This window comes from Sinohyriopsis cumingii, chromosome 5, assembly GCF_028554795.1.
Source record: "Sinohyriopsis cumingii isolate HCF-2022 chromosome 5, ASM2855479v2, whole genome shotgun sequence".
NCBI classification, from domain to species: Eukaryota; Metazoa; Mollusca; class Bivalvia; order Unionida; family Unionidae; genus Sinohyriopsis; species Sinohyriopsis cumingii.
Genome location: NC_142965.1, coordinates 54,439,949 through 54,456,933, shown reverse-complemented (window position 1 = coordinate 54,456,933; position 16,985 = coordinate 54,439,949). Strand labels below are relative to the sequence as shown.

Sequence of the window (16,985 nt, the reverse complement as noted above, 5' to 3'; positions counted from 1 at the left end):
TTGACTCATATGAGATGCAGATCTTGTTCTCTGGTGCTTGCAGTTGGACCCAAACTTGGACACAAGTATATTTGATTGCTAAATGTTGATCTCACATATGGGCTAATTTAACTCAATACTTGGTCACTTTAGGATGTTCTACTGTACAAGCTGCTTCAGATAAGATAATACTTGGTCACTTTAGGATGTTCTACTGTACAAGCTGCTTCAGATAAGATAATACTTGGTCACTTTAGGATGTTCTACTGTACAAGCTGCTTCAGATAAGATAATACTTGGTCACTTTAGGATGTTCTACTGTACAAGCTGCTTCAGATAAGATAATACTTGGTCACTTTAGGATGTTCTACTGTACAAGCTGCTTCAGATAAGATGCAGATCCTGTTCCATGATGTTTACAGATGGACCCAACTTGTACACGTTGAGTATATTCAATACATAAATACTGATCTCACACATGGGCTATTTTAACTCAATTTTGATTATTCATACCAGTCACAGTTTATTAAAATAAATGATTTAGACCCTCCTTTGTCCCTGTTATTTCTGGAATGACCCTGAGGCAAAAGGATTCAAAGTAAATTAACTATTTTTTTTTTACACATACTATAAATTTAGAAGTTTGGTGGAAGGTCATATCTACAAAATTAAAAATCTGTAAAACTACATCTTTAGCTAATTAGCTGGATAAAAATGAGATTCATTAACTATATTGCTATAAACCTGTTCGGCAGTTTGGCATTTGAATACTGAAATCCACTGCAGTAAAAAAGTTCTGTACACCTGACATTATTGTGTTTTTAGCTCTTACTGGTCATCGACTAGGACGTCTTGTGGACAGCCTATTGTCCATCTGTCATCTGTTGGTACATTTAGCACCAGTTTGTTATTGTTAACCCTCCTAAACTACCATGAAACTTGCACACATATTCAGCCAAAGGGCTGATTGGTTCTTAATGGAAAATTGGGTTACTTAGACATCCAATATGGCCACAACAATGTCTATATTGAAAATCTTGTTATGGCTACTCCTTAAGAATTGAAGGTCATATTGACATGGGATTTTCACTAAAAGACTTATAAAATCTATCTGGTCCCCAGTGAAGATGGTGCTGCCAGAACATTTCAATATGGCCTTTATATAACTACTTCAGTTAAATTGATGGTTGTGTCAACATCCAATATGGCCTTCAGTTGAATTGATGGTTGTATGGCCTTGATATAACTACTTTAGTTGAATTGATGGTTGTATGGCCTTGATATAACTACTTCAGTTGAATTGATGGTTGTATGGCCTTGATATAACTACTTTAGTTGAATTGATGGTTGTGTGGCCTTGATATAACTACTTTAGTTGAATTGATGGTTGTGTGGCCTTGATATAACTACTTTAGTGGAATTGATGGTTGTGTGGCCTTGATATAACTACTTTAGTTGAATTGATGGTTGTGTGGCCTTGATATAACTACTTTAGTTGAATTGATGGTTGTGTGGCCTTGATATAACTACTTTAGTTGAATTGATGGTTGTGTGGCTTTGATATAACTACTTTAGTGGAATTGATGGTTGTGTGGCCTTGACATAACTACTTTAGTTGAATTGATGGTTGTATGGCCTTGATATAACTACTTTAGTAGAATTGATGGTTGTGTGGCCTTGATATAACTACTTTAGTGGAATTGATGGTTGTGTGGCCTTGATATAACTACTTTAGTTGAATTGATGGTTGTATGGCCTTGATATAACTACTTCAGTTGAATTGATGGTTGTATGGCCTTGATATAACTACTTTAGTTGAATTGATGGTTGTGTGGCCTTGACATAACTACTTTAGTTGAATTGATGGTTATATGGCCTTGATATAACTACTTTAGTGGAATTGATGGTTGTGTCAACATTTGGTTTTAATAGAAAGACTTTCTAAGAAGACTGGTTGGTCCTTTATGAAACTGGTGCTGTTTTGACATCCAACATTTTGACATCCAGAATTGCTACAGTGGTAATCATCTTGCTGTTTCTACTTCTCCAAACAGAAATGAGAAATTGGCAACAGAAAGACTTCTGATGCTGTCTGGTTGGTCCTAAATGAAAATGCTGCCACCCAGACATTAATATGGCCATCTCTGTGGCCATCTTTAAATCTTGCTATTGCTTCTCTCTCTGGATGGCTGTATCGGTATAATTGTGCCATTAAAAGACTTCTTATGAAGTTTAGTTGGTCTTAAATGAAAATGGTGGCAAATTGAGTATGGCCACCAATGCAGCCATCTTGAAAACCTTGTTATTGCTATTTCTACTCAGAAGAAAGTAATAATAGCATGGAGTTTTTGCCACGTGGTCTTAAATATTACCAATATGATATTCAGTGTGGCTCCCCACAGTGGCCATATTTAAAGTATTACTGCTTTGTTTCCTAGAAAGTCACATCATCATTGGGTTTTCATCCAGAAGACTTTTTATGGTGCTTAGTTGGCACTAGATGTAAACGATGCTGATCTGACATACAGTGTAGTCACCATGGCAGCCATCTTGAAAATCTTTTTCTTGTCATACATACTAAATTGAAAGTCATATAAATATAACTTTTTTACCAGAAGACAATGTGTGTGTGTGTTTTGGATTTTTGACGTAGCTTTCAAAATTGTGCAGTTATATCGCTATGATGTCTGCATTGTGGCAGTTTATAGTGATGTCTAGCACTGGGGCATCATGCCACAGATATGTAGCATGATGTCCCACCCAGTCACATTATCCTGACACCAGGCTGACCAGTCCCAACAGTGACCTTTGAATGCTGAGTGTCTAGCAAGGCAGCTGTTTGTACCATTTTTATAAGTCTTTGGTATGACTAATTATGACATTCTGAATTAAAAGAATGCTGATCAGATATTAAAATATTGCTGCTACAATGAACAGATCTTTTATTGTCTACCATTAGGAAAGTCAAGATTATTTTTGGTTTGCATATTTCTGCATTATTTCTTTACCGTTTATATAAAACGTTTGTATGTGTATTTACATCATTTATGTAAAAGGTGTTTATGTGTATTGACACCATTTATGCAAAAGGTGTGTATGTGTATTTACATGGTATAAATACTTTAGAGAAATTGTCACTATTTGTATATGATTTATTTTTTGCACATAACTGTTGAATTCATCTATTTTTTTCTATTTGCATCACCATGTCCATTTTAAATTATTAAATCAATTTATACTAAAATACTAATTGGTGTGCAGGTAGAATGAAATAAAATATAACTTTTAAAGATGTCACTAAATGCCACCCTCTTGACATTCTAATAAATTTATTTATAAATAGATAACCTTTGTTTTTAAAAGACTTTTAAGTTGATATTTTTTATTAAAAAAATCATAAAATATACTAAGCTCACAGATTTAGAACATAATATGATTGTATTAAAAAATCAACTAAAGACATTTTCATAAAATTTATAGAAATTGGATGTTGTTGTTTTTTCTACAAAGACAAAAAAAATTACATTTGGGAAATTGTTTGATAGTTATTTAATACTGTATCTTTCAGTCCAGGTATGTTATCAGTGCTGTGCCACAGGCCTTGTTAAACAGGATTCAGTTTGAGCCATCTCTGCCATCCCAGAAACTACAACTCCTACAGAGAATTCCTATGGGATCCATCATCAAAACTATCATGTTCTACCCAGAACCTTTCTGGAAAAAGTTAGGTATAGCACAGTCCAAGCCTTTGTAGTATTAATAGTCATGTCTGTCTTAAAGTTCACTTGCATTAAGCAATCATATGTCTTACAGAGAATAATATTAAAGAAATCAGTCATTTTAAGTAACACAGTTCTTTAGAGGTCACTTTGCTCACTTTACAGAGGAAGCTGCCCATGACATATTTGACTGTATTTATATTACGTCCCTAAGATGGGGGCATCTAGAATTTGTGTGTGCCGTTTGTGGGTATATGGATGCATCTTTGGACAGCTTTGGTTGTTTTCTTCATGCACTTATAGTGAATTCAATGCTTGCACAGTTCAATTCATATTTGCTATATAAAATCAAATATATCTGTTCTCACGGTGCCACTCCTGGATTATGCCCCCTTGTTTGCTACCCTTCACTCAGTACCAATCCCAGGTTCTTTACCTTGGCGATGCCAAATTATAATGTGGATGCATTGTGGTTATAGCTTTGGTTACATTTTGTTTCACCCCTTGTGTCTTAGTAATCTTTGTAACCTAATCTACTTTATATTTAGAATATAATATCATTTTATACTAAATTAGTCTCAGAGCCACTTATGCTCATGTGCTCCGCCCCAGGATGGAATGATAGGGTCAAGAATTATAATGGGGATACATTTTGGTTGAAGAGTTTTGGTTAGCATTTTTGGTCAGTTATATTTCTATATTGGCTCCTTTTTGAATTCACATAATGTTTGGAATAAAACATTATCACATACATGCCTTTTTCAGTACAGGACAGTCCATGAGTGTATTCATGGGTAATGGGGACACATTTTTGTTAATATTTCAGTACAGAGTAGTCCATGAGTGTGAGGGTATTGGGGACACATATTTGTTAATATTTCAGTACAGAGTAGTCCATGAGTGTGGGGGTATTGGGGACACATTGTTTTGTAATATTTCAGTACAGAATGGTTCATGAATGTGGGGGTATTGGGGACACATATTTGTTGATATTTCAGTACAGAGTAGTCCATGAGTGTGGGGGTATTGGGGACACATATTTGTTAATATTTCAGTACAGAGTAGTCCATGAGTGTGGGGGTATTGGGGACACATATTTGTTAATATTTCAGTACAGAGTAGTCCATGAGTGTGGGGATATTGGGGACACATTTTTGTTAATATTTCAGTACAGAGTAGTCCATGAGTGTGGGGGTATTGGGGACACATATTTGTTAATATTTCAGTACAGAATGGTTCATGAGTGTGGGGGTATTGGGGACACATATTTGTTAATATTTCAGTACAGAATGGTTCATGAGTGTGGGGGTATTGGGGACACATATTTGTTAATATTTCAGTACAGAATGGTTCATGAGTGTGGGAGTATTGGGGACACATATTTGTTAATATTTCAGTACAGAATGGTTCATGAGTGTGTGGGTATTGGGGACACATATTTGTTAATATTTCAGTACAGAGTAGTCCATGAGTGTGGGGGTATTGGGGACACATATTTGTTAATATTTCAGTACAGAATGGTTCATGAATGTGGGGGTATTGGGGACACATATTTGTTAATATTTCAGTACAGAGTAGTCCATGAGTGTGGGGGTATTGGGGACACATATTTGTTAATATTTCAGTACAGAGTAGTCCATGAGTGTGGGGGTATTGGGGAGACATATTTGTTAATATTTCAGTACAGAATGGTTCATGAGTGTGGGGGTATTGGGGAGACATATTTGTTAATATTTCAGTACAGAATGGTTCATGAGTGGGGAAGTATTGGGGACACATATTTGTTAATATTTCAGTACAGAATGGTTCATGAGTGTGTGGGTATTGGGGACACATATTTGTTAATATTTCAGTATAGAGTAGTCCATGAGTGTGGGGGTATTGGGGACACATATTTGTTAATATTTCAGTACAGAGTAGTCCATGAGTGTGGGGGTATTGGGGACACATATTTGTTAATATTTCAGTACAGAGTAGTCCATGAGTGTGGGGTTATTGGGGACACATATTTGTTAATATTTCAGTACAGAATGGTCCATGAGTGTGTTCATGGTATGAAGAATTATTACTTGCATGACTTTGTTCAGTATAACATCTGTCCATGACCACATGAGTCAAAAATTATATTGGGGATGCATTTTGATTAATTATTCAGTACAGAACAGTCCATGAGTGTTCATGGGGTATTGTGGACAAATTTTGGTTAATCTATCAATACAGAATAGTGTGGTTATGGGGTCAATAGTTATAATGGGAACACAGTTTCATTCAATTTATATCCAAACTTATATATCTATAACTCTCTTCCCAATTCACTTAATAATTGAAATTTAATATCATCACATTCTCCTCTACTATCACCACCACTTCTGTCTATGAGTTTTGCCTCTGGGTGATGTGATGGCATAAACAATTATAGTGAAAACACATTTTGGTTACAAAAAATTGTTAAAGCTTTTTTCCACCCAGGTTTCCATCATTCCTTTTCCAAGTCACATTAAATTTGGAATATAACATTATCATATACCCTCCTTCTCTCAGTATCATTTCATCTGATGAGTGGAGAGATGCAGTCATTTATATTAAGTACGCATTTATCATCACTTAAATTCATCACCTATACTTCTGTAACCTGTTTCCTGATTTATTCTCTATCATCAAATACTCTGTACTTCCCTTTTGTTGATAGCACTTGTTGCCCAGGTTGGGGCTATGGCAGCAAGAATTATAATTGGGAGGCACTTTGTCTACTTTCCTTTTCTCAATACCAATCTTATCCCTGGGTGGGGCCTTGGGGTCAGATATTATAATGGGGGCACATAAAAATGGACTTTTTGTTTTGAATAGAGCATCATTACACATTTTGACTTTAAATTTTGCATACAGTGTCTTCATACATTGACTGCACTGATTTTATTGCTTATTCTTATGAGTAAAGTCTGTGTGGTCAAGAAGTAGGACTCCTCCTTGGCCAAGTCCATGTGGTTAAGGAGTAGGATGCCTTCTTCTGGGCCAAGTCCATGTGGTTAAGGAGCAGGATGCCTTCTTCTGAACCAAGTCCATGTGGTTAAGGAGCAGGATGCCTTCTTCTGGGCCAAGTCCATGTGGTTAAGGAGCAGGATGCCTTCTTCTGGGCCAAGTCCATGTGGTTAAGGAGCAGGATGCCTTCTTCTGGGCCAAGTCCATGTGGTTAAGGAGCAGGATGCCTTCTTCTGGGCCAAGTCCATGTGGTTAAGGAGCAGGATGCCTTCTTCTGGGCCAAGTCCATGTGGTTAAGGAGTAGGATGCCTTCTTCTGGGCCAAGTCCATGTGGTTAAGGTGTAGGATGCCTTCTTCTGGGCCAAGTCCATGTGGTTAAGGAGTAGGATGCCTTCTTCTGGGCCAAGTCCATGTGGTTAAGGAGTAGGATGCCTTCTTCTGGGCCAAGTCCATGTAGTTAAGGAGTAGGATGCCTTCTTCTGGGCCAAGTCCATGTGGTTAAGGAGTAGGATGCCTTCTTCTGGGCCAAGTCCATGTGGTTAAGGAGTAGGATGCCTTCTTCTGGGCCTAGTCCATGTGGTTAAGGAGTAGGATGCCTTCTTCTGGGCCAAGTCCATGTGGTTAAGGAGTAGGATGCCTTCTTCTGGGCCAAGTCCATGTGGTTAAGGAGTAGGATGCCTTCTTCTGGGCCAAGTCCATGTGGTTAAGGAGTAGGATGCCTTCTTCTGGGCCAAGTCCATGTGGTTAAGGTGTAGGATGCCTTCTTCTGGGCCAAGTCCATGTGGTTAAGGAGTAGGATACCTTCTTCTGGGCCAAGTCCATGTGGTCAAGAAGTAGGACACTTTTGTGGGTTAACTATTTTTTTGTTATATTTAAGTATATCTTCACTCAGTTCACTTTATATTTGGAATATTGTATCATCCCATTCTGTTTGTACCATAATAGTCCATGGATTGATTCATAGGGTGGGGCCATGGTAGCAAGCGTTAGGACACATCTGTGAGTAATAATATTAATAATAATAATAATAGTGTTATCATTATTACTTATTCAACCTGATCAGATTGAATGTATATTTTGAATACGACATCATATTTGTACCTATCACATTCTATATGCATTTGGATTGTGTCTTTGGCTGGTGTTATTAGGTCAAAGGTATCAGGATACCATTTTTTAGTGTAGTTTTACCTTTTGTTTACGCCCTGTTTGGAATATGTAGCAGCAATAACCAGTGTTATAAATACTGCAGAATTCTGTGTTCCCAAATGATCTCTTTGGTTATCTCCCATCCCACAAATTATATTTGATCTTCACCGATTTAAAAAGTCAACAGATCTAGTTTTCCAACATAAATTTAGTGAAATCAGAGGCATCTATAATGACAAGGTGGTTTCATGATGGAACAAGGTTGAAGAAGCCATTGCAGTATCCCATCTTAAGTCCATCAAATAAAGTCTAAATTTCTACTGCAGAAATTATAGCTACACTAAAGTATTTGAACTACATGGAAACCTGTTTGAAACAAATTTCATCATCTTTTTGGATTAGATATCCTAACTGAAAACCTTACAAAGCCTTAAACTTGACAACCCATTAATACCAGATCTTACACAGGTATGATATGCTCATACAATCCAGAAAAAGAACTCTGGACAGTTGATTGCCCAGTCATGTTACAATGGTATTAGGAGTAATGAAAGGACAGATAAAGCATCAAAAACTGCCCTGCAGTCACCCATTTCTAAATGAATGGTTCCAAATGCTGACATCAGATGTTATAAACTCTGCGTGTTTTGTATAGTTGGTAAAATATGTGACTTGAAAACTCCACAGCCAAGCTTTGTAACATCAAACCCATCACTGCAGAGTGACATCTCTCATAAAGATCAGAGTACAGAGATCCTGAAAATCTTGTTAGACAATAAAAGGAACATGGCTTCTGAATGGATGGTTATATCAAGATTCCACTGAAAGACTTCTTATGATATCTAGCTGGTCCTAAATCACAATTCTGCTTCAACTTTTAGTAAGTTATAAAGATGTTGGGTTTTACCAGAAGATTTCAAATAATGTCCAGTTGATCGCAAATGAAACTGGTGCTGATCTGATGTCAAATATGGCTGCTGCAACAGCCATGTTGAAAACCTTGTTGTTGCTTCTCCTAAATACAATGTCATGGCCTGAAAATTATTGTTATCTCAGCTCTTCTCCAAAACAATTATGTCAACATAGGGTTTTCAGCAGTATTCTTCTTATGACACCCAGTTGGTCCCAAATGAAAATGGTGCCAGTCATATATCCAACATAGTTGCCATGACAACTGTCTTAAAAATCTTGTTGTCACTATTGATTGGATGATCATTATGATATCCAATATGTGTGTCACACTGCTAATTTGACAGTCTTATTAATGACGAAAAATATTAGAGATGGTTTCAACACATTACATTTGAAAGGATGAGTTGGATTGATCTTGAATTCTGAGAGATTTTCAGATAAAAGAGAGTAAGTCCCTTTGAGAGACTGTTGTTTTTTTGTTTTTGTTACTTTATGGTATTGATGTTTGTTTTTTTACTTTATGACATTAGTGTTTATATTAGTGTTTATATTGCTTTATGGCATTCATAATTATATTATTTTATGGCATTAATGATTATAATATAGTACAATGTTCATGTTTATATGTTATATTATGTTATAACATTGATGTTTTTATATCTATGACATTAATGTTTTCATTACTTTATGGCAATAATGTTTGTCTTAATGAAATTGGTGCCAAGCTTACATTCAGTATGTGTGCTGCAGCTGCTAATTTTAAAATCTTGTTATTGCTGAAGATTTTTAAGTTTATATTTATGGCATTAATATTTTTATTACTTTATGGTACTGATGTTTATAGAACTTTACGGCATCGATGTTTATAATATTTATGGCATTGATGTTTATATTATTTATGGTACTGATGTTTATATTATTTATGGCAGGATGTTTTGTCATCAGGCTATTAATATAAAGTCACTAGAGGACATTGAGGCTGCTAAAATATACATGGTTCAAAGATTAATTTAGGTCAAGGTCAACAATGGTTACAGTGATTGCAGACAAAATAGATTTTCTAGTATAAAATTACAAAATTAGCAAATTCTTCAAGTTCAAGGTAGATGAGGTTCATTTTGTTCACTGGTTTTGTTGCCAAGTTTTAGCGCTCCTAGTTTAGTATTATTTGGGCTAAGGCCTTGTGTCAACTTCGTCCTACCTTTTACAAGGTAATTCTAAGCAAATTATAATCAAATGATTTCTGCTAGTAAATATTTGTCTTTACAATTTAGACTTGTGTGGCAGTGCAGTAAGTGACACAGGCATTGTCTCCTATTGTATTGATGACACCAAACCTGATGGCTCCCACCCTGCCATCATGGGATTTATCCTAGCAGACAGGGCAAGGGAGGTAATCCACATGACTAAGGAAGAAAGGTATCAAACATAACTCAGTACTTGTGAAATCAGAGGTAGGCCTCTGACATATAATCAGATACATTAAGTTTTCAGGCAGCGAAAGAATGCTGAATTAATGCATATTTTTGTAGGTAATTTTAGGGTGGGTCTAAGCACTTTACTACATGTGTATAGACTTTCATTAGGCAGGTTTTCATTTTCTTTTTCAATTTTTAACTTGCCTGGCTAGGATTGTAACAAGATAACTGGGTGGGATTTAGGATTTACATCAGAACACTTTTGATGGTGATACAAATACAATGTTTAATGACGAATGACTTGAATGAGAAAAGAATTCTGATTAATACGTGTGTATAATATCCAAATATTGGATCAGTTAACATAATCCGCACGAACTAAATGATGAAAATACGAATAAATGACCTTACACAGTACAGGAACAAGGGGTGAATGATTTACAGTGATTTCACAATGAAAGAATGATGTGTTTTACTCAAATAGTAAAACTGTGGTAATTTACTCATATAGTAAAAATGTATGCACTCAAATAGTGAAAATGATGAAAACAAAGGGACAGGTGTACAAAATATCTTTGCAGTCCCCAAAACACACTGGGTTTTACAAAACCCCAAAATTAGCCCACGGCTAAAAGATTACATGTATGGAGTTAGACACTCCATCACCAGCACACTTGGCTACCAGTCACACTGGTCAGTAAAGCAATCAGTATTCCAGGTTGGTCAATCAAGCAATCAGCACTCACCAATCTCGGTCAGCAATGCCCAATCACCTGCTGCTTGACTAGCAACACTGTTTACTCAGCTCTACGGCTGTTATGGTTCAGCTTCACAGTTGCTATGGTCAACTTCTTTGGTAAGCTCTGTAGCTGGTACCACGTAGACTCCGATCGCTCTCATAAATCTGATAACTCTGGTCAGCTATACAGCTGCAACTCAGATAACTCTGGTCAGTCCGATCACTCTGATGACTCTGGTCAGCTGAAAATATATTTAACACCGTGTACTATGCATGACACGGGCATAGACGATAAAATGTAATAACATTATATATGGTAAGCTACACAGATTACATTATCACCACAATAATTACAAAACAATACACAAGTTCAGAAGTGAACCTAACTGTGCCCAACAAGAAACCTACGGTACTAAACGTTTTTAAAAAATGCAACTTTATATATTGCTAATATAAATCTCTTGCTAAGTCACAAATAAGAATACAATTTATTTGCATGATACTACGTAAGTCGAAGCTACATAGAAAATATACAATAATAAACGTGGTAGTACAATAGTTCTAACTTATACACAAGAAATTAATAACTCACATACCTCTACAGCTGAAGATGTGCAAGTCCTTAAAATAGACCACTCACTGACAAGATGTTCTGTAATGTAAAGGTTTAGTCTTACGGTGAGGCATTTATACACAGACGATGCCACAATACATCGTCTGTGCACTGGAAGTATTCAGTTCTTCTCATCGAAAGCACTTCGCAAGGTGTGGCATAATATGAACCGAACTCACTATAGAGAATATACATAAATCACCCTTGGATACCACTGCAGTGGCCTAATGGTTAGAGCATCTGCCTTGGATGCAGGAGGTCGTGGGTTCGATCCCCGGTCAAGTCATACCAAAGACTTACAAAAATGGTACTAACAGCTGCCTCGCTTGGCACTCAGCATTAAGAGGTTAGTGTTATGACTGGTTGGCCTGATGTCAGGATGATGTGACTGGGTGGGACATCATGCTAAATGTCTGCGGCATGATGCCTCAGTGCTAGACATCACTGTAAACTGTCACACTGCAGACATTGTAGCAATATGACTGAAAAATTGTTAAAGCTACGTTAAAAATCCAAATCACACACACACACACACACATCACCCTCAGGCATCGTTGTACACAAAAAACTAAACCTGAGTACATGTATTTAATAAATGAAAAGGATTTATACAATTCCTTGACAAGGATCACCTGACTGTAAGACCAAGAAGTGAGCTTGTAGTATTGCCTTGCATTCTTTGCATGTAATCCATCCATCAACAATTGTTATTTTAAACTTCTCAAAAACACAACACCAATTGTTACAAATTCAGCAGAGATCATGAATGGCTTTCAAGGTTGTACAGATGATGCTGATTGGTCATCAGATATGGCTGTCATAACTTTAAAATAGAAGCTTTGAACTAATTCTTCTCTGACAGAATATGAATGGTTTAGATAGAGAGCAACATAACGTACTTTCAAGTTTATACAAATGACTCTGAGCCACAATCAACTATGGCCACTATGTCTATAACTAGAAAAGCCTCATAAATGACTCTTAGAAATCTACTTAATAGAATTTAATGAAATTTGACAAAAAGCAAATTTGCCTGAACGGCTTTCAGATTTGTACAAATGGTTTTGGTCCACCATCAAATATAGCTGCCATTACTAAAAAGAGAAACAGTCTCTAAGTAATTGCTTCTTTACACCAGATTGATCATGGCAGTGAGGGTCTGCACAATTTTTACAAAGGATTCTGATCTGCCATCAAACCTGGCTGGCATTACCAAAAGAGAACAACCTTTAAATGACTTCAAATATATTGCTTTGCAGAATTTGACAAAAGTTGACAGAAAGCATATCGGGAAGGTCTTTCATTTTTTTCCAGATGATGTTGATATGCCATCAGACATGGCAACCATTGCAAGACTTTAAAAAATTTAAATGACTTCTTCTGCCACTGATGTGGGAAGTTACGGGTTCAAACCCTGGCCAAGTCATACCAATTACTTATCAGCATTAGGACTGGGTGGCCTGGTTTCAGGACAGTGTGACTGGGTGGGACATAATGCTACATGCGTGTGCTGCCCCACTGGTGAACATCACTATAAACTGCCACACTGCAGACACTGGAACGATCTGGATGAAAAATTGTTAAAGCTATATTAAAAGTCCAAATCAGACAAACATTTAAATGACTTCTCAAACAATGCTTAGTATAATTTGATGAAATTTTATAGCATCTTTTCTCCATCAAATACATTCCAAATCACACTGACATGCAACCTTGAATGCAATTCTCCTGAAAAGACAAAAATTTAGATTTTCACCACCATTATACTAAGGGAAGTAACTCTTACCCATTACCTATCTGTACCACCATCAGCTGGGTGTTTGGCAGTATAAACTTTCACTCAGTTAGGTCAATATGTCCCACATTGTCTCTTGATATCCTTAAAATCAGTGTCATTTCTACACGTCACTCTTGAATGTCATAATAGGATCGTTTATTAATCTAGTAGCTAATTGTTTGGTGCAGAGATTGGTTGGAGAGATATGGTGCACAGTTCTGCACAAGAGCTTGAAGAGTAAAGAGATATTCGAAGTCAAAATCAACTGAAAGTAACATTTTCATACTTAAAGAGTACGTGATGATGGTCTCATCGAAGCTAATACATACGATGCCAACTGCAACAGGTATATATGACCACCTTGAATTGGAGGTGCATCGCACTTTAAAGATGCAAATACCACACCCTTTTCAAATGCTGCTGGAGTATTTAATACATAGACCTGTGCTGGAAACAATTGCTGGCCTGGGGGAATTTCTCCCTTCATTCTTCTCATATCTTGAATATAGTGGTTCGGAGTTGATGAGAGAGTGTCCTCACATTCTATATCAGCCCAGAGGATGTAGTCTTCTATGCTGTTTGCTACCTCCCCAGCTAATGGTCAGTCACCCCATTGGTCCAATCTGCTGTACTTTTGACTTGTGATTAGAGGTCAATTGTGACTTGTGATTAGAGGTCCATTGTGACTTGTGATCAGAGGTCCATTGTGACTTGTGATTAGAAGTCCATTGTGACTTGTGATCAGAGGTCCATTGTGACTTGTGATTGAGCAATGCTGCATACTAAACATCCATGCCACTGAACATGGAGTTGCATTGGGATCCAGTGAATTTTGCTAACCAGCTGGCCACCAAGCCTATCATCCATCCAGAACACTTTCTGGCCACCCTTCTGAACAGGCAAGACAAGCAGCGTTGCTTGCCTAGCCATCATTTTTTGAGGTTGTTTTAAAGTTACTGGTACATGCCAAAAAATGGTGGGGATTATGTTATACGTTTCTGATCACTTACAACTCTAGATTTCTTCATGCTGAATGCATTGTGGTTTTGTTTTTGTTGATAAATTGTTGGTTGCTTGAAGGGATACTAATAAGTTAACATCATTTTGTTATATTTTTGGCAATAAATAGTTCTTTCTACAGGCATTAATTGAATAAATTAATACAAATGACTAAATTTTCAAGGAGCCCTGTGTGGCGGAGTGGTCTGAAGTGCTTGCCTTTACTGCAGTCACTGCCATCTCACCTCTGTCCATATGAGTTCAAGTCTTGGGCTTGGCCAGTGTTAGCTTCTTTTGGGTTGGTGGTTTACTCGGGTTTTCCAGGGTTCCTCCTCCACCTGTTATACTGATTGCCATGTATAGATTATCTTGCACAGAGAAATGGCATTAAACCCCAAAACATCAGTTAAATTTTCATGGTCTTGCAATGCAAGCTTCATTTTGCGAAGTGTTAGTTATCTTGATCACCATGACTCATGCCATATTAAGCAAAGTGTTATCTTGATCACCATGGCTCATGCCATATTAAGCAAAGTGTTATCTTGATCACCATGGCTCATGCCATATTAAGCAAAGTGTTATCTTGATACCATGGCTCATGCCATATTAAGCAAAGTGTTATCTTGATCACCATGGCTCATGCCATATTAAGCAAAGTGTTATCTTGATCACCATGGCTCATGCCATATTAAGCAAAGTGTTATCTTGATACCATGGCTCATGCCATATTAAGCAAAGTGTTATCTTGATCACCATGGCTCATGCCATATTAAGCAAAGTGTTATCTTGATCACCATGGCTCATGCCATATTAAGCAAAGTGTTATATTGATCACCATGTCTCATGCCATATTAAGCAGTGTTATTTTGATCACCATGTCTCATGCCATATTAAACAAAGTGTTATCTTTATCACCACATATCATGCCATATTAGGCAAAATTTTATCTTTATTATGATGTCTCATATTTTGTACCTTTGGTAACATTCAGGATCTCATATTCTTTAATTTCTTGTTGTGCTAGAAAACAAGCAGTCTGTGAACACTATAGGAATGTTTTCAAGTCAACCAAGTTTCTTCAGGTACGTGTTCATATAAACACTATAAATAAATAAATAAATATATACAGGTTTGATGTTCAGGCTGTTGCCAGCTTATTGTAAGAAAATTAGTCTAGCATAAAACTTACCTTACAAACACAATTAGACGTATGAAACTAAGCTAGGCTTCCATCTGTAGTTAGTCTGTTGTGAAACTCAGCTTTCATCTATAATTAGATATAAACTTCACAGATGGAAACAGTGATTTGCTTCCTAAATGCTGTACCATCCTTATACTTTTTGACAAATTTTATTTTGTACACAGTAACTCTGTGGTATAATTTTTTTATACAGTGCTAAACAAAAATTGCATTAAGCACGTGTTTCCTAGTTTTATAGATATTGTTACATGTTGTTGATGTGTATCAGGTCAGCCAAATCTACCTTGTTTGTCTTGAGAAATCCATCTCATTTGTCATCTTAATTTGACAAGAATTAGAGATAAAAGGAGTTATTTCTATATGTATATTGCAAGAGCATTCGCTTATCATACCAATATGCCTTGTGAGCCTGTTGGGTGTGTAGAACACAACTGGATGTCATTTTTGTATACCAATATGTCTTGTCAGCCTGTTGGGTAATTATGTAGAACACAACTGGATGTCATTTTTGTATACCAATATGTCTTGTCAGCCTTTTGGGTAATTATGTAGAACACAACTGGATGTCATTTTTGTATACCAATATGTCTTGTCAGCCTGTTGGGTATGTAGAACACAACTGGATGTCATTTTTGTATACAAATATGCCTGGTCATCATTTTGGGTACGTAGAACATAACTGTATGTCATTTTTTTATCATACCATGTCTTGTCAGCCTGTAGGGTATGTAGAACATAACTGTATGTCATTTTTTTTATCATACCATGTCTTGTCAGCCTGTTGGGTATGTAGAACACAACTGGATGTCGGAAGAATACTCTGGAGGATGCTATGTTAGTACAATGCCACCTGGTGCAATGACAAGTTACGGAAGGTAAGGGAACGTAAACTTTAGTTGCATTAACTAACTGCTTTTTTCCTTAAGTGTTGTACACAAAAATATGCCATATCAAAGCCCACTTACTGTATTTGCTGTATATACTGGGACATCATAAAATAATGGTTCTTTTCCTGTCCTAGAACTTATGGAGAATTTTTTCCTCTAGATTATATGTCCAAAAGTCATAAGAAACAAAAGAAATTGTGTTCAGTTTGCATCCTTCTATTCCCTCCACCCACATTTTACAATAAAATAGATACAACTCTTATTTGATAAAAAAATAAAAGAAATTAAGCTTGTATTTAACTATTTTTTTGTTCGTCATAAGCAATTTATTAAAGGCAAAAATATATCCATGAACTCTGTATAGTTATGCAGCATATGCATCCAAAGTGTCATCGCTTTTGTCAGATAACACGACACATTGGTTTTTGACATGAATATAGAATAGAGAAACGAATCATGTTAGGTTGTCCTCAAAGGTTTGATTGTTATCAGACTGAAAACTGGATCCAGCAGTATCACAAGAGAGAGAGAGAGAGACACACACAGACAGACAGAGACCAAGTTGTTGAAAAGGCTTCTGTAAACAGCCTGTGTCTGAGTGTGTGTTGCATTC

At 36.6% G+C, this 16,985-nt stretch overlaps 1 protein-coding gene across 3 annotated transcripts in view; it reads left to right on the top strand.

The window, feature by feature from the left end:
• Positions 1-16,985, top strand: part of LOC149799198 (amine oxidase [flavin-containing] B-like) — a 96,416-nt gene that overhangs the window by 57,129 nt on the left and 22,302 nt on the right. For all 3 annotated transcript variants that reach the window (XM_089958461.1, XM_089958462.1, XM_089958463.1), the window contains exons 8-11: positions 3,548-3,707; positions 10,013-10,157; positions 15,309-15,366; positions 16,263-16,360. In XM_089958461.1, the coding sequence (XP_089814587.1) occupies positions 3,548-3,707; positions 10,013-10,157; positions 15,309-15,366; positions 16,263-16,360 (461 nt within the window). The remainder of the gene's footprint in view (positions 1-3,547; positions 3,708-10,012; positions 10,158-15,308; positions 15,367-16,262; positions 16,361-16,985) is intronic.